General features: G+C 55.1%; 1 protein-coding gene across 1 annotated transcript; it reads left to right on the plus strand.

Annotated features, from left to right (window-relative positions):
• Nucleotides 1-3,278: 3,278 nt before the first annotated feature.
• On the plus strand, nucleotides 3,279-16,646 carry DNAJA2 (DnaJ heat shock protein family (Hsp40) member A2). The gene is made up of 9 exons (XM_080644863.1): nucleotides 3,279-3,862; nucleotides 5,285-5,344; nucleotides 5,636-5,859; nucleotides 8,545-8,625; nucleotides 8,853-8,986; nucleotides 10,706-10,902; nucleotides 14,928-15,072; nucleotides 15,215-15,342; nucleotides 15,876-16,646. The coding sequence occupies exons 1-9, from the start codon at nucleotides 3,785-3,787 to the stop codon at nucleotides 16,065-16,067; spliced, it is 1,239 nt and encodes a 412-aa protein (XP_080500989.1). The 5' UTR covers nucleotides 3,279-3,784; the 3' UTR covers nucleotides 16,068-16,646.
• The last annotated feature ends 5,635 nt before the right edge of the window (nucleotides 16,647-22,281 follow it).

The following is a 22,281-nucleotide window of genomic DNA, read 5'->3' on the forward strand; positions in this document are numbered from 1 at the left end:
AATAGACTCGCCCAGGCCGTGGTATTTTGTGGAAGAGCCACACTCAAGGGGCCAAAGAGCCGCATGTGGCTCGTGAGCCGCAGTTTGCCGACCATGGGGCTAGCAGAAGCCAAACATGAACCACCAGAGGGCCTTTCCCTTGAAAAAAAAAAAGAAAAAGAAGAAAAGAAGAAAACTGAAACAAATGAGACAAGTCCAGCTCTTCTGGACTCTTTAGAGCAGAAAGAAAAGAAGATAAACGATGTGGCCCTCACCAGTTTGGCTCAGTGGATAGAGCGTCGGCCTGCGGACTGAAGGGTCCCAGGTTCGATTCCGGTCAAGGGCATGTACCTTGGTTGCGGGCACATCCCCAGTGGGAGGTGTGCAGGAGGCAGCTGATCGATGTTTCTAATTCTCTATACCTCTCCTTCCCTCTCTGTAAAAAATCAATAAAATATATTTTAAAAAATAAAATAAAATAAATAAATAAATAAAAGAAAAAGAAAAAAAATTTTTTAAAAAACAACAACAATGTGCCGAAACCGGTTTGGCTCAGTGGATAGAGCGTCGGCCTGCGGACTGAGGGGTCCCGGGTTCGATTCCGGTCAAGGGCATGTGCCTTGGTTGCGGGCACATCCCCGGTGGGGGGGTGTGCGGGAGGCAGCTGACCGATGTTTCTCTCTCATCGATGTTTCTGGCTTTCTATCCCTCTCCCTTCCTCTCTGTAAAAAATCAATAAAATATATTTTAAAAAAAACAACAACAACAACAACAATGTGAAGGCCACTGAAAGCCAACGTGTGGGAGAGGCTTTGAGGACCCGGTGGGGGAGGAGAACATGGTCACTGCCACGCACGGAGACCTGGAGAGGGGAGACCATGAGAAGGGACGGAGGGAGGGCAGTCCCCAGCGCACAGAGGGAAACCCCACTGGGGGAGCCAGGGACTGAGAGGGAGGAAGACAGTGAGCAGAGATGTGGGGACAGCCTGTAGGCAGACGGACCAAACATAAAACTGCTCATGGTTATTTGTTTCAGCTCCTGTTCTAAGTGCCCCATCTGGGTAACTCTAACCCTCAAAGCAAGCCCACGGTCTAAATACCGTGAAACCCCACGTGGCGCAGGAGGGACCCGCCTGGGACACGTCGCTTGCTCGCAGCCACGTTGTTAACGAACGGCTGAGCCAGGCCCGCCACCCACACCCTCTGACTCCACCACAGCTTCATACCGCCCCTTGGGAACGTCTCAAAAGGCGAAAAGGAAGCGGGGAAACGGAAATGGTGGAGGCCTCCCCTGCGTTCAGAGCCAGACCTTGTGGGGGCGCAGATTTCCCCCTAAGAAACCTGCAGCCTACAGGTGGAGCTCAGACTCACACCAAAATCCCGCTGAAATCCCAGGTCAGACCTGCCTCCCAAAGGCCCAGCCAAGGGCCGTGGGGCCTCCAGGGGACAGCCTGCCCCCAGGCTGTGGCATCCAGCAAGAGCAACGTTTTTATAGGATTTGTGGGAAAGGGAAGAGGTAGGTGGAAGGAGTGTCCGGGTTTCCAGGGATAGGTTTGCAAATCCCTTGGCATGTACTCCGGGCCCTCCACAATTAGGTCTTTAAAATGTGGGTGGGGTTTTTTTGTTTGTTTGTTTCATAGGTTATTATTCTTGATTTGAGAGAGAGAGGAAGGGAGAGGGGAAGACAAACATCAATGTGAGAAAGGAAGAAAGTGACATGGATGAGCCACCTCCTGCCTCCTGTACCCGGGCATGTGCCCTTGACCTGGAATCAAACCTGCGACCTCTCCGTGCAGGGGAGAACGCCCAACCGCCCGGGCCACCCCGGCCACGGCCACGGCCACCCCGGGTCTTGAGGAATGCCAAGGAAGAGAGTATCCGGAGATGCGGATGCTGGGTCTTTACTAACTCCCAGAGCGGGCTCCAAAGGAGCAGACATCCTGTTTGTCTGTGTTCATAAATATGGCTTATCCTTTTGTAACACTTCTTTTCTCCAAATTTTATTTTCCTTCATTTTATCTTATTTTTAAAATTATTTTTTCATTTTCATTTCTTTATTGATTGAGGTATTACATATTTCTCCTCCTCCCCCTTTGCCCCCCCTTTCCTCCCTCATGCCCTCACCCCTGGTGTCTGTGTCCTTTGATTAGGCTTATATGCATGCATACAAGTCCTTTGGTTGATTCCTCCCCCTTACCCCCACCCTCCCCTACCTTCTCCCTCTGAGGTTTGACGGTCTGATCGATGCTTCCCTGTCTCAGGATCTGCTTTTGTTCATCAGTTTATGTTGTTCATTATTTCCCATAGATGAGTGAGATCAGGTGATATTTATCTTTCTCTGGCTTATTTCACTTAGCATCATGCTCTCCAGGTCCATCCATGCTGCTGAAAATGGTAAGAACTCCTTTTTTACCGCAGCGTAGTATTCCATTGTGTAGATGGACCACAGTTTTCTAATCCACTCATCTGCTGATGGGCACTTAGGCTGTTTCCAAATCTTAGCTATGGTGAATTGTGCTGCTATGAACATAGGGGTGCATATATCCTTTCTGATGGGTGTTTCTAGTTTCTTTTTTTAAAATATATTTTATTGATTTTTTACAGAGAGGAAGGGAGAGGGATAGAGAGTTAGAAACATCCATCAGCTGCCTCCTGCACACTCCCCACCGGGGAAGTGCCTGCAACCCAAGGTACATGCCCTTGACCGGAATCAAACCTGGGACCCTTGAGTCTGCAGGCTGATGCTCTATCCACTGAGCCAAACCGGTTAGGGCCGTGTTTCTAGTTTCTTGGGATATATTCCTAGAAGTGGGATCACTGGGTCAAATGGGAGCTCCATTTTCAGTTTTTTGAGGAAACTCCATACTGTTCCCCACAGTGGCTGCACCAGTCTGCATTCCCACCAGCAGTGCACGAGGGTTCCTTTCTTTGGCAACACGTTTGTCTACCACCTTAAAACGAGTGTGATGCCGCCTTACAAAGTCATCTTTTATTATTATTATTATTATTGATCTCCAGAGAATTATTATTATTGATCTCCAGAGATAGAGACAGCAATGATGAGAGAGAATCATGGATGGGCTGCCTCCTGCACGCCCCCCACTGGGGATCCAGCCTGCAACCGGGCACGTGCCCTGACCGGGACTCGAACCCGGGACCCTTCAGTGCGCAGGCCGCTGCTCTATCCACGGAGCCAAGGCGGCCAGGGCCACGGTCGCCTATGAGATGCGCACGTGTTTAGGACACAGGGTGTTAGGAAATAAGCGGTTTCCCTTAAAACGCTGGAGGTTAGGAAACAGGGGGGTGACATGTGACTGCGGTGCTCTTGGGTGTAACCTGCTGCTTCTGGCGAACGTTTGGACATGCCCGGAAGGGAAACACGCGACACGCGCACCCCCTGCCGTTTTCACCGTCAGCCCCGAGGGAGCCAGCCCCAGGGCAGCCGGCATCTGGGACGGAGGCTCCCAGCGCCCGGCTCGATGCTGACCGCCGGGCCGGCTCCGTGACCGCCCCGAGCAGGGAGCCCGGGTGCTGGGAGCGCCGCGCAGGGCGCCCCCGGAGGCCGCGCGGGCCCCGGACGCGGAGGGAGGCAAGCGCATGCGCGCTGCGTTACCACCCCGACCCCAGCGGCCGCCGGCGCAAGGGACGGCTGCGCGCGGTGACGTCACGGCGCGCCGTGCGCCGGGTCAAAGTGCAGCCCCGCCCCCGCTTTCCCCTCGCTGTCTCCTCGGCCTGCGCCGCCGCTCCGCAGCTCCGTCCGCTCCGCCGCCTTCCTGCCCTAGCGCCGCCCGGCCGGCCGCCCGCCATGGCGAACGTGGTCGACACGAAGCTGTACGACATCCTGGGCGTGCCGCCCGGCGCCAGTGAGAACGAGCTGAAGAAGGTACCGGGAGCGGCCGGCGGCGGGGGTGGGGGCACGGGCCTGCGCGGCGGCGGGGAAGCCAGGCCGCGCTCCCGGGCGGCCTGCGAGCCGGCGCCGGGCCCAGGCCGGGGGGCGGCGCGGCGAGACCGGCCAGCCGCGGGCCGCGCGCTTCGGCCTCGCCTGACCTTGGCCGCCGGCCCCGCCCGCCCGCAGCTGCAGCAAACACAACCCACCGCTGCGCGCACGCCGGGCGCTTCCTTCCTCCCTCCCGCGGCGGGCGCCGGGGTCACCAGCCTGGAAAAACAGGTTGGGCCGAGGCTCCCGGCCCCGGGAGGGACGTCTACGCCGCGGACGCCGGCGCCGCGTCGGGCGGGGCCCCGGACCCAGCGGGAAGGAGGGTCGCGGCCGCCGGCCGGTGCGGCGGGGCAGGTGGTCTGTTTCCTGGGGGCCGCGGCCGCTCCGCCCTTCCTCCCTCCTTCCCTTCCTTCCGCGTGGACTCGCGCGGCGGGGGCCTGTGTCTGGGCGCATGGTCCGGGCAGGTAACCTGGCGGGTGCTGCACCCGCTTCGGGAGGCAGCGTGGGTCCCAGCCAAACACCTGAGTGTCCGCCGACTAAAAATAAATGGGAGGCCTCATTATCGCGCCGCGCAGGGCCGCGAGGCTGACAGCGCAGGATTGCACAGCACCCGAGGCGTCTGATGACACCCCGCGGCATCTCCACGGGGCCCGGAGGCTCCGCACCCGCGAACGGAGAAAACCCGAATCTGCCCCTTAGGCGGCGGGACGGGGACTGTTGGGAGGCAAAGGGACTTCCTGTTAGCTTACCGGAAATGCCGGCCCATTATGTAATTCATGGGCCTGTGAAGGAAGACTTGGGTGCAGGGGAGCTCAGCCACCTCCATCCCTTAGACCCAGGCTCACTCAGGTCCTAGGACCCCAGGTTAGGCCCCCGATGAAAATAAAACACGACCCAAACACGACCCGGAGCTCCTCCTGGCTTGCCCGGATGTTACAATTGGAGGATCCATCCTGAGCAGGAATTCTCACCTTGGCTTGGTTTTTGGTGACAATGTCTTGCAGTTTGTAAAGCTTTACTGACACTTCTCATCGAAGTCTTCTTGACCCGGTTACTGGCCATCAAAGACGTTGGGCAGCCGTGAAGATGAGGAGCGTTTCAATGTTTTGGGTTTTTCCTGTGGCATTGTTTGCATCAGGCTTCAATATAACCTCTTTGCAAGCATAACTGCTGTCTGCTTTATTGCGTTAAATCAGTGAGTACACAGTGTTAAGATGGAAAGCGGCAATGATTCCAGTGAATGCAAGCTATCTTTGAAAGGTTATGATGCTTCTCCGGAAAGTGGCTAAGTTAGGACTCGCCAATCTTTAAACTGGTCTTCGTGTATAACCCTCCCTTTCTTTGTTTGTTTTTTACCCCTTATTGAAGGCCTACAGAAAACTAGCCAAGGAATACCACCCCGATAAGAATCCAAACGCTGGTGACAAAGTAAGTAATTTGAGACTTTTTCCCCCAAGGTTTCAGTCTTAAACTTAGGTTGCCCTCCTGGTAAAAGGATGTAAGAAAAGTCCATGTATGCCCGTGAGCCCAGTTTTTATACTCGGAGTATTCAGTTTTGTGACAGGCATGCTAACGTTCTGGGCAGCGGTAGGTGATGCGTGGGGCCAGGATCAAACCAAAGGCAGCTTGCACCTTCCAGAGTTAAGTGGACTCTGGATTCCTGTAGCCTTTCTCCACCCTTCTAGTTAAAAATCTGATGGTTTTCCTTCTTCTTGCTAGTTCAAAGAAATCAGTTTTGCGTATGAAGTGCTATCCAACCCTGAGAAACGCGAGTTGTATGACCGGTACGGAGAGCAAGGCCTTCGGGAAGGCAGCGGCGGAGGCGGTGGCATGGACGATATCTTCTCGCACATTTTCGGCGGGGGACTGTTTGGCTTCATGGGCAATCAGAGTAGAAGTCGAAATGGCAGAAGAAGAGGAGAAGATATGATGCATCCACTCAAGTGAATATCTCTTTTTCCTTTTAAAAAAAGTGCTTTCCTCCGAATAGTAATAGTAGAAGAGAACAGGTCTCAAAAAGGGTTTTATCTCTCATCAGAAAGCAAACTGGTCCGTGACCTCACTGTTCCCATTGGGTGACAAGTTGAATTTGGTAACCTGGGTGTGGGCGCTTTGCTACAAATCCGAAAGGGTGGCTGGTGTTGGCACTGAGTGGGAAGATGGTTTTGTTAATGTGCTCCCCAGGCGGAGTGTATGATTGGCATTTCCAATGATGGAGGTTCTCTTTGAAGTATTTAAATCTTCCAAGTCACTTTTTATTAAAAACATACTAGCTGAGTGCCTGCCCGCCTCGTTTGTTTGCATGGCGTAGTCCCTCATTACTTGATTACTTGATCCTCAGTGAGAACTCTCCGAAATTGGTTTCCATGGAGCTTGCTGGCTTTAAGCCTGGCGTTAACCTGCCAACATATGAATGGGTCTGACCTTGACCTTAGACTGTGAGCTCATGAACCTGCTACAGTTTGAAATGAGCTTTTTTACTTCGTAAAATTTGTGAGGCCTTGGGTCCTGTCAGCTTTTCAAACGAATAATGATTTTACAAGCAAATGCCAGGGGCTGAATTTCCAGCATTTAAAGTATTTCATATTATCTATTCATTTGAATAGATTAGAGGAAGTGAAATATAACCTGTTACATTGTTTGACTCTCATTCTCAAGTTTGTATGTTGAAAGAATTTATCCTTAGAAATGTTATCATTTGGATATTATTCCAAGAGGAACACTTGTGAAGTATTGGTTAGTTGTTGTTTTTTTCCCCCATGTTTTTCTTTGACAAAGAAGTGGTGTGAGGGCTGGCCAGGATGGCGTAGTGGTTGAACATCAACCTATAAACCAGGAGGTCAGGGTTTGATTCCCAGTCAGGGAACATCCTCGGCTTATGGGCTCGATCCCCAGTGTGGGGTATGTAGGAGGCAGCCGATCCATGATTCTTTCTCATCATTGATGTTTCTCTTCCTCCCCCTTCCTCTCTGAAATCAATAAAAACATTAAAAAAAGAAAAGAAAGAAATGGCCTGAGAAGTAAGAGTGCTCGATTTCCTGGTTCCTCATATCTGCTTTAAATTTTGTTTCCTAGGATGCAGTCCGTGCAGTTTTATTTCCCGCTGCGTTCTTTTCGCATCATTGAACGTTCCCTGTTAATGATGGCATTTCGTGTTGGGTGGCTTGATGCTCCCGCCTTGGCATTTAGTCGCTCCCCTTTCCCTGGGAGGTTGCCAGTGTCTCCTGTGAGCGCGGTGCTGCTGAGTATCTGTGCGCAGCGCTCGCTCCTTGGCAGAGATTGCCAGGCAGGCGGCCGTGTTTGAGGCCGAGAAGACAGCCCCGTCTCCTGGTAGAATCTAGCCGGTTTCGTCCCACTGGCGAAGAGTTCCAGCTTTGCAGACCATTGCCCACATTTTCCCTTTCTTGGCCACGTTGGCTGAAACGAGGGCTTTGCTGGCCTCCCGGTGTGGTTTTGTGTACTGACTGTAATGTAATAGCCACGGAGAAGCCCTACCGGTTTGTTCTCTGTCAGTGATTTGGTTCAAGGTTCTTAGGAAAAGTAAAAGGCGGATACAACCAGGGGCTTTTGTCCAGGGTGTCGCTGTGGACATGGCATTACCCCGGTGCTGGGAATGTTCGGCCATCAGCGTTTCACTCTCATCCTGCCTGGAACATGTCAAGCCTTAGCTCCAGATGGCAATTTTGAGAAGTTTGAGTACCGCAAAAGACTATGTTCTGTGCAACATACTTCCAACTGTTTTTTTGTTCCTCTATTTTATTTTTATTTTTTTAATATTTTTATTGATTTTAGAGAGGAAGGGAGAGAGAGAGAAACATCAATGATGAGAGAGAATCATTGATCAGCTGCCTCCTGCACGCCCCCCACTGGGGATCGAGCCCCCAACCCAGGCATATGCCCTTGACTGGAGTCAAACCCGGGCCCCTTCAGTCCGCAGGCCGACGCTCCATCCCCTGAGCCAAACCAGCTAGGGCTAAGTCATATATTTTTAATAGACCTTTTAACTCCACCCTTTTTCTGTCTTAGAACTCTGAAAATTTGGTGAAAGTTGATGCAGTTTTGCTTAGAATTCGCTGGGTTCTTTAGAGCTTTGAGACTTGCAGGCCGTCCGTTAAAAACCTGTCCCTCTCCTCCTCTCGGTCACACGGTGGATAAGGCCACTTTTTCCCTTTCTTTTTTGAGACATGCACTCCGAATGCCACCCTCAAGTTGTAAAAGGACTTCGTGGCCTTTCTGAGTTGTCCTCGGAGGGTGCGGAGCCTTGTGGTGGAGTGAGGACTGCCGTAGCCTCGCTGTGCCCGGTCTGTCCTGGAAGCGGGGGTTCCTGCCTGAGGCCAGAGGAAGGTTGTGCACTTGAGTTTGCAGTGATCCGCTTTATCAGAAAATGCAAGCGCACGCTGCTGGCCTGACTGGTGCTGGCTTTAGGCACATCGGTGCTGTCCAGGACCATAAGACCTTTCTGATAATTCAGGCCTCCAAACAAAACCTCGGTTGGTGGCTTCATGAAAGATGGTTTTTAATTCTTGGTTTGCGAAGACTATAGTGAAATTGGCCGTTTCGGCTGACATTCATGTCTGTGTTTAAGAGAACTGGGCAACATTGGATTGACCCCATTCTTTTCTCCGCAGAGTGTCTCTAGAAGATCTGTATAACGGCAAGACCACCAAGCTACAGCTCAGCAAGAACGTGCTCTGCAGTGCGTGCAGCGGGTAAGTGTGTCCTGGTCACCGTGTCACTTTCACCGGCGCTCCGCGGCACCCTGGGCGGCTGCCAGGTAAAAGTTGTTCTTGGTTTAAACCTCACTACCCAACACCGAACATTGCTGAGCCCTCTGACAGTCAGCTTACTCAGTCACTGCGGGGCTGAAGGTGGAAGCACAGTTCCCACTTGCCTGGGTCAGTGGGCAAACCTCTAACGGAGCCTTTGCTTGCTTCAGCCAAGGTGGAAAGTCGGGGGCTGTTCAGAAGTGCAGTGCCTGCCGGGGCCGCGGCGTCCGCATCATGATCCGACAGCTGGCCCCGGGGATGGTGCAGCAGATGCAGTCCGTGTGCTCCGACTGCAGCGGAGAAGGTGCGTGCTGGGCTCGGCTTCCAGGCCGCGGTGGGCGCGTGGTTTTTCCTTCTCAGCGCGGCTGTATCTTCCTGTTAAATAATAAGAAGCCACGGAGAGTTCTGGAAGGAAATGTGAAAAGAATTACTCCATCAGGCCTAGGCCCAGTGAACCCAGATGAACCATAAATTTGTGTTCCGTTCAGTGAAACGTTCCTCGTTTCTAATAGCGAGAAGGTGGACGAGAGGTTTTGTAAAACCCTTCAGATGTGTAAGGTAACGTTTGGTGGAGGGGAACAGCCAGTGTTTGGCTACCATTCTGAGAGGAGGAGGCTTACTGTGAGACAACATGGAACCCGCCGGCCGGGCTGCCTTCCGGTAGACATGACTTACGGTCGGGCCCGCGGCCTCAGAGCGGTGCTGGCCAAAAGGATTTTCACGTGATGGCCGGGATGCTCTGTGGATGCAACGTCCAGAGCAGTAAGCACCGGCTTCCCGTGGCTACCGAGTTCTTAAATGTGACTGAGGGGCTGCGCCTTAAACGTACAGCCGTGGCTGGCAGCGGCTCTCACGGTGCCTCGCACGGGTTTAGAGCGTCCTTTTCCCATGCTGCTGGGAGGGCCGCGGTCACTGGGAAAGCTGCCTGTTACCTGCCCCTGCGAGGGAGGCTCGGTGCGTTTCCCTTTCGCAGTGGCTGACGGGCCGCTGTCCAGAAGCCAAAGTGGGCAGACCTGCCCGGGTGCCATCGCCACTTGGAGGAACTGCTATTTTGCAGAACATGCTTTGCAAAGTGTCCTAGAAACAGACTCGGAAGTTACTGATTATACATGTCCTCTAAGCCTTAAAGGGGCCAGTCAGCCATTAGAAATGGACACTTTTTCACAATCTATGTACAACTTCCAGTTTACTTCATTAGACACTAATCAGATGTGTCAAAGCGTGCGTGGGGAGGAAGGGAAGCTGCGTGTCCCGAAAGTGGTGTGGAGGGACTCGGGTCACTAAATGCAGCATCTAGCGGTTGTCCTTGATCGTGACCTACCGAAGGGAGACCCATAGGAGGGCGCCGTGCAGCTTTGGTCTGTGAGGTAAATGGAACTCACTGCCAGCGGCACGGTGCAATGATGAGCCACGAGGACACTTAGGTTTTCATTTGGGCTGTAAACGCGTGACACTGAGGCTGAACACAAAAAGGACACGTTTATAGAGTCCAGAACCTGACACCCCTTTTTTTTTAATATATATTTTTATTGATTTCAGAGAGGAAAGCAGGGGGAGAGAGAAACATCCATGATGAGAGAGAATTATGGATTGGCTACCTCTTGCACGCCCCCTAGTGGGGATGGAGCCTGCAACCCGGGCATGTGCCCTTGACTGAAATTGAACCAGGGACCCTTCAGTCCACAGGCCGACGCTCTATCCACAGGCACACCGGCCAGGGCACCTGACACCTTTTTGTTCCCGGGCCCTCGGCTTTGTTTTCACTCCAGGCAGAGTCTGGACCGGGAAGGGCTTAAGGCACATTGTGCTCGGGAATGGCGAGGCCCGGGTAGCTCGGCCCTCGGGGAACCAGCAGGGAGGTGTGAGCTTTGAGATTAAGAATGATTCTTTAAACAAAACGTTAGGTGGCCGTTAAAGGAGTTCAGAAAATGTATTTAATGAATAAAGGTCTTAGCAAGACCTACCTGACTTATGAGGGCAGCCGAGTCATCTCACCGGAAGCTTGAATGGCCTCTCTTCCCAGGAGAGGTCATTAATGAGAAGGACCGCTGTAAAAAGTGCGAAGGGAAGAAGGTGATTAAAGAAGTCAAGATTCTCGAGGTCCACGTGGACAAGGGCATGAAGCACGGCCAGAGGATCACGTTCGCGGGGGAAGCAGACCAGGCCCCCGGCGTGGAGCCGGGCGACATCGTGCTCCTGCTGCAAGAGAAGGAGCATGAGGTAACGGCCTCGGTGGTCGCCTTATTCCGGGTGGGCGTGGCGAGCGAGGTGCGGGGCAGGTGGGCGTGGGTTTCCTGGAGCAGCACTGCGCACCGTGAAGCGCCCAGTCCGGCTGAGGTGTGGGGTGGCCCCACCTTGGTGTGGACTAGCCTGCAACGCGTCGTCTGGTGGTCTCTGTCCCCAGCTTCCGTGTCTGAAAGCGAGGGCCCGGACCAGGGGCCGAAGGCAGCGCCCTTTCCCTGCACAGCCCCTGGGGGGGTGAGGGGCGGGGGGGGGGTGGGCAAGGCTTCAGTCCTCAGTGCTGCCCTGTTCACTTGTTTTACACACGGTGCCCAGGTGAGGTTCTCTTGGAAGAAAAGGTTCTGCAGTGGAACAGTTTTGTATTTTAAGTTTCTGATGGAAGTGTATGTTATGTACAAGGCAAAACCCACTGGGCCCACAGTTTGGTCTGGAGTGTGGTGCTGGGGCTGGGCCGTGGCGCTGTATTTACGGTGCTGTGTGGTGCTGGGGCTGGGCCGTGGCGCTGTATTTACGGTGCTGTGTGGTGCGCTGTAGGCCTTTACTCATGAAGAATAGATCGAGCTACTTGTGCAACAGCCCTTTAGTGATCACCCAGATGCTTTTTAAAAAATTAATGTTTATTTCATAGATTGCAGCGAGGGAGAGGGGAAGAGGGATAGAAACATCAGTGATGAGAGAGAATCACTGATCTGCTGCCTCCTGCACGCCCACACTGGGGATCAAGTGCGAAATGCGGGAATTGAACTGTTCATAGCAGGGGTCCTCAAACTTTTTAAACGGGACCAGTTCACTGTCCCTCAGACCGTTGGAGGGCCGGACTGTAGTTTAAAAAAACAACTATGAACAAATTCCTATGCGCACTGCGGGCCCGGGACGCGTCGGCTGCTAAGCAGGACAGGCAGCGGCACCCGGCGGGCCGGATAAATGTCCTCCGCGGGCCGCAGTTTGAGGACGCCTGGTTCATAGGTTGGTGCTCAGCCACTGACCACAGTGGCCGGGCCCCGAATGCTTGGCTGCAGAAGCGTTTGACGGGCTCTGGCTTTGTCCTTGGTCACACTGACTCGGTTCCAGTGAAAGTCTTCACAGGTCAACCCCCTTCTTAGTTTACACCGAAATTTTCTCCCTTTTGATGGTGATTTCTGTCAATCAAGTTTTTTAAATCACTTCACGAACCCAGTAGAGGTGAAGCCGCGGTGCGATGCAGGTTCGGGAACGGGACTGGGCTCCTTCCCCGCTGGGAGAGTTGCTGCCCCAGCCTTTCTCGGGGTGCCAGTCTCCCTACATCTGGGCCCTTGGGCGACATTGCCAAGCTCACCAAAAGCGAGGGTCTCTTAGGTTGCTGAAAGACAGTAATTTCTCGAGTTCTGCCTTAGGGTCTCATAGGTGGCAGTATCTGTAGCTCTGGTACGAGAGTCTGTTCATTGGCACTGTGTTCGCCTTGCCCTCCATGCACAGCACCATGCAAGGCATTAAAGGCACAAAGATAGAGAGATGGCCAAGGAGTTGAGATGGTCAGTCAGCTTGGGCACGAGCAAGCCGGGTTGTAAGATGGTGCCGCTGTGTATGGTGCTCCCGTGACGCATCACGGGGGCGTGGGGGCCGTTACCATGCGGTGTCTGCGTGCCGCGGCAGGAGGGTGGCGAGGAAGTAGGAGGGGAGTGGGAATGGTGGTTCGGTGTTCTGGCACGTCGGACTGACAGGAGACCTTGTCCCCCTAAGTTCAGCCTTTACTGTGGCTGTGAATTCAATGGGGACTTCAAATGGAGGTCGGTGGACTTGGAGATAAAGGACTTTGGTCAGTTCTGACTCGCGTGTACCAGCATTGGCCTCCCTGGGCTTGGCGCAACCGGACACACAGCCGGTCCTCCCTCGGGGCGGTCACCCTCAGGGCAGTCAGCGGGCCCAGGGAGGCGATGCCCAAGTGCCCCCCTGGTGGGGCCGCGGGGAGGTGTCGGAGCAGTCACGTGGCTCCTTGGAGCTGTGCAGTGCATGGTTTGCAGCAGACGGCGGCCCCGGTGGCGGGCTCCCGGGAGATGGCAGAGGCCAGCGTGGGAGCGCACCTAGGGAGGGCAGGGTCCTCCTTGGTTTTGGGGCCCGTAAATTGGAGCCCACGATGAGATGTGGGCAGTTTTTGTTTTTAATGTTTTTTATTGATTTCAGAGAGGAATGGAGAGGGACAGGGAGAGAGAAACATCCATGAGGAGAGAGAATCATGGACCGGCTGCCTCCTGCACGCCCCACATTGGGGATGGAGCCCACAACCCGGGCTGTGCCCTGACCGGGAATCGAACCCTGACCTCCTGGTTCCTAGGTCGACGCTCAACCCCTGAGCCTCGCCAGCCGCATTGGGCAGTTTCTACCACTGAACACATTCCGAACCTTCTGAAGAAACCTTGACTGGTTTGAACTAGTTCATGAGAAATCTTGTACTTACTCCGTTTTTCTCTGTTTTTCACTCCCAACTCTGGTGCTGAAGTAAGTAACGGTGAGGCCGTGAGGAGCGGGTGGGCGCTGTGTCTGCAGCGCTTGTCCATCTCCTGAGGAAAGCGCTTGCTGCTGGGAGTCTGCATGTCATGTGTGTGCGTGTGTGTGTGTGTGCGCGTGCGTGCACATGCGTGTGCTGGTGATCGGGCTGCCAAGGGCGTTTGCACAAAGGACCGTAGGGTCTGGTGATGCCAGCCCTCCTGTTCGTTCTCCAGGTGTGATGGTCATTTTAAGTGGTTTGCTGCCTCGTTCTCGGGAGTTTCTTCATTAATCCTGTTTTTCAAAAGTTTCCTAATGCTTGCTTGTGTGTTCTCTGAATTTTAGCCTCAAATTGGCTAGCCTAACCACCCCCACCCCCACCCCAACATACTCTGAGACCGTTTTTTACTGGAATCACATCCAAGTGAGCCCTGCTGTCCAAGATGCCCAAGAGCGGCGCCCCCCTGCCCTCCTGGATAGCTGCTTTTTTACCGAAGTGAGCCCAAGTGGGCTGCTTTGGCTCGCTGGGAGCTCAGAGAAAAGGGGGCCTTGAAAGCAGGTGCAGGGGGTGAGCCTAGAATGCGCTGCCGCTGCCCACTGGCTCAGTCTCGGAGGGGAGCGCGCCGACGTAGCCTTACCTGCTGAGGGCATATCGTTCCGAACGGCCGTTCCCGGCTGCGGCTGCGGGGCCTGGACGCTGGTCAGGAGGAGGGGTGAGGTCAGCTTTCCTTCGCGGGCAGATTTGGGAGGAGGATTGGGCAGGCTGTCTTTCAGCTTCCTCTCTTCTCTGAACTGTCCAGCATTCTTTGGAAGAGAGACCAGTATTGAAAAAATCTAGGCGACCTTTTGCTGCAGTTAACTTTATTAAATTTCACAAGTGAAGCGCCTGTTTGTGAGCGCTCGTAAGGAGAGCTGCGAGGCAGGCGTGTGTGCAGCTGGATGGGTTTTCCTGCCGTTGAAGCTCGGAGACATTCTCGATGTTGATGGAGTGACCTTTGCACTCGTTGCTGAGTCCACGGGTTTATTGTTGACTTGCATTCCTCTAAACGGGTTTGGAGTTTTAGGTGAGAGGAAACTTGTTCATACATGTGTGACGTGACGCGTGGTATTTGAGCGCCTCATTGGCTGAGCATTGCTGGTGGAACTGTTTATGTTGAACTTGGCCCTCCCTTGCCCTTGTTTGGATCGTGTCTGGGGAGCACTCCGGGGGCGAACCGGCTCACAGAATCCCGCTGGGCCCCCTGCACCCTTAGCCCGGCGCCGGGCCAGGAAAGGGGCGTGCAGGGCACGCCTGCTTGTGTCTGCGGCCTCAGCTGTGACTTCGGTTTGAGCCATTGCCTCCCAGTTCCAGGGCTTGCCTGCTGGGAGTTTCTGGCATGTTCCTTGAGAACGGCTAGGTCTTCCTACATAAATAAACGTGGGGGTTGGGGACGGGGCTTTTGCACTGGATGGTAAAAGGGAAGTTTTGAAGTCACTTCGCGGCACAGAGCACAGCAGTGTGGCTCCGTCCCGAGGAGATGTGTGCGCGGCTCTCCCCACAGGTGTTCCAACGGGATGGCAACGACCTGCACATGACGTACAAGATCGGCCTCGTGGAGGCCCTCTGCGGCTTCCAGTTCACCTTCAAGCACCTCGATGCCCGCCAGATCGTGGTGAAGTACCCGCCCGGCAAGGTCATCGAGCCGGGTGAGTCTCCCCCCGAGGCGGCCCCCCTGCTCTGGGAATGCCTGGTGTAACAATGGGAGGGTCTCTTGGAAAGAACATTACTGCGTCCTCTTCTTCTCGGACAGAGTTCTTATACTTTCCCCACGGCTTGCTCAAATGACAGGGTGCGTCCGGGTGGTTCGAGGGGAAGGAATGCCGCAGTATCGTAACCCCTTCGAGAAAGGCGACCTGTACATCAAGTTCGACGTGCAGTTTCCTGAGAACAACTGGGTCAGCCCCGACAAGCTCTCTGTAAGTGTCCCTGGCTTCAGGACAGGTGCTGCCTTCCAGGCCGGTCCTAGTTGAGTTTCTTTGTCACCTTCCGTTGGTTTGTGGTGCCAAGATGAGGTCACCAGATACAAGTGCTTCTGAAGGATGTGATCAGTGGCTGTGCGGTTGTTACTGAGATGAGGATCGCTGCTGTCCGTGTCCAGGGGCCGCAGGTGGTGGAAAAGCAGAGCCCCCTGGGCGTGGTGTGCTGGTGGGAGGGGGGAGCTGGGGGTGGGGGGCTCCATGCCTGAAGGAGGCACCCCCAGCCAGCCGGCTGGCTCTTCGTGCAGGAAGGCGTGTCTGCGTGTCCCATGTTTCAGAGTGGGCCGATGGTGGCTTGTTTTCTAAGCAGCAGAGGTCGCACAGAAGGTGTCTGCGGTGTGGCCTGCGGTCTCTGCTGCTCTCGCCGGGGCAGCGCTGCTCACTGGGAAGGAGCCCGCCCCTTGGCTGTGTGTGGGCAGGGCCTCCTGCAGACAGTGACAGCGACCTTTTTTGTTTGTGTCGTTTTAACGAAGGAACTAGAAGACCTTCTGCCATCCCGGCCGGAAGTCCCAAACATCATCGGGGACACAGAGGAGGTGGAGCTCCAGGAATTCGACAGCACCCGGGGCTCGGGAGGCGGGCAGCGGCGCGAGGCCTACAACGACAGCTCCGACGAGGAGAGCAGCAGCCACCACGGCCCAGGCGTGCAGTGCGCCCACCAGTGAGCCGCTCGGCGCGGGCGGGTCTCCTCCGCGTGCCCGGCGGTCTTCACGGCCCAGCCAGAGGGTCTGTCGACCCGAACGAACTGATGGCTATTTCCTGGTCTATGTGTAACTTTAAGTCGGTATAGTATCTACAGAGTGTATAATTTAACTAACCGCAGCGCTCTGCATCTTGGTCTGACGGGTCTGTGCAGAGGAGAGCACTCGAGGAGGCAGGACTGACACGCGTGCCCAGGCCGCCGGGTCTGCGCGGCGCGGTTCCTATCGGTTCCGTGTAGATTTCTGTTCCATGTTCGCACCTCGAAGCCCGCGTTGTAACGTCTGTCCAGTGTGTCCTGGAGCCTGTGTTTGGCTGCGCCCGCGTCACAGCTGCCGCAGCAGAATAAAGAGTCTCGGAGCCTGCGTCTCGCTTGGGTGCATGGGCGTGGGCTTGGCCACGGGGCGTGGCGCTGGCTGCCTGGGAACGGCGGGAAGGACGTCAGCGGTGGTCGGCATGTTGTTGGGTTTTCCTCTTTTTCTTGTTTTTTATCATCTTGTGAAAGGTTTCGAAACGCGGTAATAAAAAGCAGTTGGTGTAAATTATTTTTGTGTCACATTTTTAGGAGGAAGAACACACATTTTTAAAATGGATTTTAGAGAGAGGCCGGGAGAGAGAAACATCGATGTGAGAGAGAGAGAGGGACATTGCTGGGTTGCCTTCCATGCCAGCCCTGACTGGGGGGGGACCCACAACCTGGTGTGTGCCCGACCAGGCATTGCAGCCGCCACCCTTCAGTGCACGGAATGATGCTCCGAGCTGCACTGGCCGGGGCCCAGGAAGAGCATACTTTGAACTGTCAGATGGACCCTGGAGCTGGAGAAGGTCTTCTTAGTTGTGGCTCTCAGGCAGCCCTTGAAACCTGGGCTGGACGTGGATGCTCAGGCGCACGCCCGTTGGATCATTTGACACCACGAGCGAGAGTTGGTGACGTTGGTAGAAACAGGCTTTATTGACGTCCGTGGATGCTATGTAGAATCCAGGACATCCGGGCCACACAACTCCTCAGTCAGGGCCTGCGCATGGGGGCACATAGCCTCTGTACCCCACCATCGCCCCTCTTTAAAAGCAGGGAAACTGCAAATCAATATTGGAACCGTGTCCGCATAGAACCTGTTTCATTAAACGTTAAGTTAAAGATTCTGTCTTCATCAGGCTGAGTATTTGAGGTGGGGGGAGGGGTTGTGATTGGTGAGATTGAGGATGGACTTCGCTGCTGTCTGATAGAAAAGCAGGCCCGGATTGGTGTGAGAACAGGCGGGCCAAACCACTGTGTGAAGGGTGTCGTGTTGCTCTTCCCACCTTTCTCACTGGGACCTTGCCCTTCCCAGGACACCCTGGGATTGGAAGGAGCAGAGCCCTCCGCTGTACGCTTCACATGTGTGAGAACAGAGGAGGGAAACGGAAAGGGAAGTGATTCACGTGACGCCACCCCTGACCTAAGTCTAACGCGCCGTCTGTCCTAGGTCCGCCGGAACCTGAAGGGGCAGCAAGGTGCCCTGGCATTTGTCCCAGCGCGGGGTTTCGGTTACTGTCCTCTGCTCTACCTCCGTTGTACGAAAACGATTCTACGGCCGGCCTGGCGAGAGCAGCACGGTAGTTTTGTATCCGAGTTCCTTCCCCACGCACCACTTGAAGCGTAAGAAATGCAGCGGCAATATGCGGTTTTCGCCTTTCCAATAAAGGTTTATGAACTGGTCCGGTGTGGTCTGTCTGTCTGTGCAGGCGTCTTTTCCCGGAGCGGGTGGTAGGCCGCGTTCGGATCTGTTATTGCCCGCGGTCTTGTTGCGCTCTGCAGAGCTGTCCAGGGAAGAGGCCTTTAGAGCGTCACCTGCACAATGAATCTCCCCTCAGAAGTAATAGCGCATATACCGTTCAATAGGCCTTTAAAGGGGTGCAACTCGGGGCAGGGGGCTTAGTACACTGAGGACTTGGCAGCCTTCACCACGCTCCCTCTCCAGAACATTCCACCTTGGAAAGGAACCTGTTAGCATTCGCTCTGGTCCCTTCCTCTGGTGCAGTCACTCATCTGGTGTGTGTTTCTCAGGCTTGGCCAATTTCGGACGGTTGGTATAAAATAGGATTCTTATTTTTTTAAGTCCTCATCTAAGAGTATGTTTTCCGTTAATCTTTAGAGGGAGGGAGGGAGGGAGGAGAGGAACACTGATGTGATCGCCTTGCCCACACGCCCCAACGGGCCGGGGATCGAACCTGTGACCCATCAGTCCACAGACTGACGCTCTGACCACAGTGAAACTGGCCGGGGCTCCAGTGGGATTCTAACCTACTCTGTGTTCAGGGCTCACCCCTGACAGCGCACAGTTCTGACTTGCTATTGCCAGGTCACACTCCTGGCACAGGCACGCACACGCCTGCTCACCGCTCGTCGCCGGTGGACACGAGGTTTCCCGTTGGGAACATGCTATGAACATTCACACACAGCTTTGTGTGGGCGTCTGTCCAGTTCTGGGTAGATGCCGAGGAGTGAAGTGACTGGCTCCCCCGGTAACCGTCTAATCCTTTGCCAAGCTTCTAAAAAGGGCCGCCCCATCGGACAATCCTGCCAGCGGCGGAGGAGAGAATTCCTTTTCCACAACTGCCCGCGTGGACCGCCTGAGGACAGCCTTCGCGGTGGGGAGGGGTTGAGACCTGCATCCGCCTAGTGACGAGTGACACGCATCTTGCCGTGTGCTCACTGGCCACGCGTGTACCTTGGGAGCAGCGCGTCACTCGGGCTATCTCCGTGTCACCTCCCTCTGCTGCAGGTGTGTGTTACGTCGTCTTCCCTGCGTGGGCACCGCCTGGCTGGCATGGCCCTCAGGCCGTGCGGGGTGACCTAGACAAGGCTGAGGACGATGGTCAGGTATGGCGTGGACTGCTCCTGCTAACGTCCATGTGGGAGTGGCTTCCAACCGCCCCACCTGCCAGACTCAGCGCAGCTGTTTCAGCGAAACATCGGGAAACCTTGCCCGGCACCTGCCAATCATTCCTTTAGTTCAGGTCCAGGAAGAGCATTGGTGGCCCCACCACGTGGGGAACAACCGCGGACTAGAGTACAGTGCTGAGCATCGTCCCTTACACCTTTTCAAATGTTATTGTTGTTAGTTGTTAGTCCTCACCCGAGGATATTTTTCCTATTGGTTTTTACAGAGAATGGGAGGGGGAGGGAGAAAGACACATCGATTCATTGCCTCCCGCACACACCCCGACTGGGGCCAGGGGTCAGGGGTTGAGCCTGCAACCCAGGTACATGCCTTTGACCAGAACAACCCACAACCCTTCAGTCTGCAGGCCAACACTATCCACTGAGCCACACTGGCCAGGACTGTATATATTTCCTAATTTTCATCACCATCCTTGTCATATGTCTTTTATATATATATATTTTTATTGGTTTCAGAGGAAGGGAGAGAGAGAAACATCAATGATGAGAGAGAATCATTGATCGGTTGCCTCCTGCACGTCCCCCCCTGGGGATCGAGCCCACAATCCAGGCATGTGCCCTGACCGGAATCGAACGTGGGACCCTTCAGTCCGCAGGCCGACGCTCTATCCACTGAGCCAAAGTGGCCAGCGCAGCATATGTTTGATTTGCAAATATTCCTCCCATTCTAAGGGTTGCCTTTCTTAATGGTCTTTTGAGGCACAAATGTTCTTAAAATTTTTGAGAACGTCTAACTTATCAATTTCATCTCTCATAAACCATTTTACCCAAAAGCTGTGGCCCGGAGCAGCCCCGTGTTCACTCCCCGCGGAGTGGCTGGGCCCGGCAGCCCCGTCTGCTGACGCCACAGGAAGCCCCTGTTCAGCAACTCCCCATCGGGCTCGGGGTTCTGTCCCAAGTGCTGATCACACCCACCCCGTGTCTGTGAGACGGCCACGCCACCGGGACCGACGCGGCAGGAAGAAGTGCCGCCTCCGCCTGCACAGCCGCCGCACCGAGGAGGGGCCAGCCCGGCGGCTGAGTGCTCCCTGTTCCCGTGTCACCTCCCCGCCCTGCCAGCGCCCGTTCACAGGAAGTATGCGGTAAGAAGGCTTCCAGAGAAGCCACAGGCCAGGAAGCGATGGAGAAAGGGTCCCAGGTCAAGTCCAACCCCAAGGCCCACACGCTTCGAGGACGTGCCACACAACCCGTCAGCAGCCCCGGGAGAGCTGCTCCCTTCTCCACGCTTCCAGCACAAGGCCTGGGGGAGCTCAGTGACCTGGTGTCAGTCGGCCATCCTAGAACCTGTCGCCGGGGTCAGGCTCACCGGGCCTGGATCCCACGCCCAACCGTTCCTACCTCAGTGCCCGCGTTTCCATGAAGAGCAAGCATGTCAAACTCAAAGGCTAACAGGCCAAGTAAACGAGGCGTGCGGCCCGTGGTCCTCGAGTTTGACATGCTTGATGCAGAGGGGCCTTGCTTTGGAAGGGGACACGTCTTAGGTGTTTGAGAGACATCCATTGTCAGCATGGGGGGAGCAGGGAGTGGGGCCTCTCCTTTTCCACTGCCATCTTTATATATACGCAGAGTGGCCAGATTATTATGATCTCTGAACGCATAATAATCTGGCCACTCAGTGTGTGTGTGTGTGTGTGTGTGTGTGTACACATACTAGTGACCCGGTGCACATTAAAAGGGGATTAATTAGAGGAAATAATTTAATATTGCTATTTGCTCTTTCTCTATAATAGAAGTGTCAAAGATGAAAGAAAATTGGTAAAATGTACATGAAAACCTTCCTCCTGTCAGACTCAGGGGCTCACCACAGGACCCAGAGTCAAGTCCCTGCCCACCCACATGCACCTCAAAATCACATGACACCCAGACCTGGCCTCCTCCCTCCCCCACATTGGGCTAGATCCGGACCCGGCCAGTCCCACCCTTGTCAAGCCCTGCTGGGCAGGGGCGTAGCCTCAGGTCCCCTGGCCCTGAGCCAGGACGGGGGGCATGGCCTGAGGTCCCCCAGCCCAGCACTGGGGGTGCACCTTGAGGTCCCCCGTCAAGCTCCGCTTTGTGGGGAGGATGGCCTGAGGTCCCCTGTCAAGCCCTGCCAGGTGGGGGGCTCGGTCTGAGGTCCCCCAGCCTGGTGCCGGGGTGGGGGACGCAGCCTGAAGTTCCCTGTCAAGCCCCACCTGGTGGGGGCTGTGGCCTGAGGTCCCCCAGCCTGGCGCTGGGGCGGGGGAGCAACCTGAGGTCCCCTAGCCCAGCACCAGGATGGGAAGTGCACCTTGAGGTCCCCTGTCAAGCCCTGCCGGGTTGGGGGACACAGCCTGATTGCTCGTTAAGGCTCCTTATGGGAACTTGGCCTCAGCTTTGGGTGCAGCCATCTTTGTGACACAGTGATGGTCAATTAGCATATTCCCTCTTATTAGATAGGATTAGAGGCCCAATGCATGAATTCGTGCATGGGTGGGGTTTGGCCAGCCTGGCCAGGGGGAGGGGACATGGGCGGTTGGCAGGCCTGCCTGCTGGTCGAGGGGACAATTTGCATATTAGCCTTTTATTATATAGGATAGACACTGAGTGGCCAGATTATTATGCATTCAGAGATCATCATCATCTGGCCACTCAGTGTGTGTGTGTGTGTGTAATATTTTTTAACTATTTCAGAGAGGAAGGGAGAGAGAGAAACATCAATGATGAGAGAGGACCATTGATCGGCTACCTCCTACACAACCCCCACTGGGGATCGAGCCCACAACCTGGGCCTGTGCCCTGACCGGGAATGGAACCCTGACCTCCTGGTTCATGGGTCCACCCTCAACCACTGAGCCTCGCCGGCCGGGCTCCACGGCCATCTCTGAGCAGCAGGAATGTTGGGAGGCTGTCCCGAGAGCCCCCTTCCTGACAAATGTGGGGCAGCAGCGGGCCTGAGGCCACCTCTGGGGCAAGTCAGCTGTTCAGTATCTCCCTCTCCTTCCCTGCGCCCAGGGAGGGTCACACAGAGCTCTCCAGGCCAGGCACGGCCCACATAACCACCAGGCTGCGTGCAGAGCGAGCACGTACCAGGAAGAATGGCTCGACCGCGAAAACCTGCCCTGCCAGTGACGCAGCCCGGAAGGCCGACGGAAGGAGTTCTCCCGACGGCACCCGTGTGCATGTCCACCCTCCCCCACCCACCGCAGTGCAGTCTGGACTCACATCACTGGCATCCGTGCATACCTCGTTAGCCCACGCCGCCCGTCTCAGCAAGAGGC

Source organism: Plecotus auritus (genome assembly GCF_963455305.1).
Source record: "Plecotus auritus genome assembly, chromosome: 10".
NCBI classification, from domain to species: Eukaryota; Metazoa; Chordata; class Mammalia; order Chiroptera; family Vespertilionidae; genus Plecotus; species Plecotus auritus.

Bases quoted from the DNA above. Each gene is read 5' to 3' on its own strand.
- DNAJA2 (XM_080644863.1), top strand. From the start codon at position 3,785: ATGGCGAACGTGGTCGACACGAAGCTGTACGACATCCTGGGCGTGCCG. The intron at 5,345-5,635 runs GTAAGTAATTTG...TCTTCTTGCTAG, and splicing joins ATCCAAACGCTGGTGACAAA to TTCAAAGAAATCAGTTTTGC. The intron at 10,903-14,927 runs GTAACGGCCTCG...CTCTCCCCACAG, and splicing joins TGCAAGAGAAGGAGCATGAG to GTGTTCCAACGGGATGGCAA.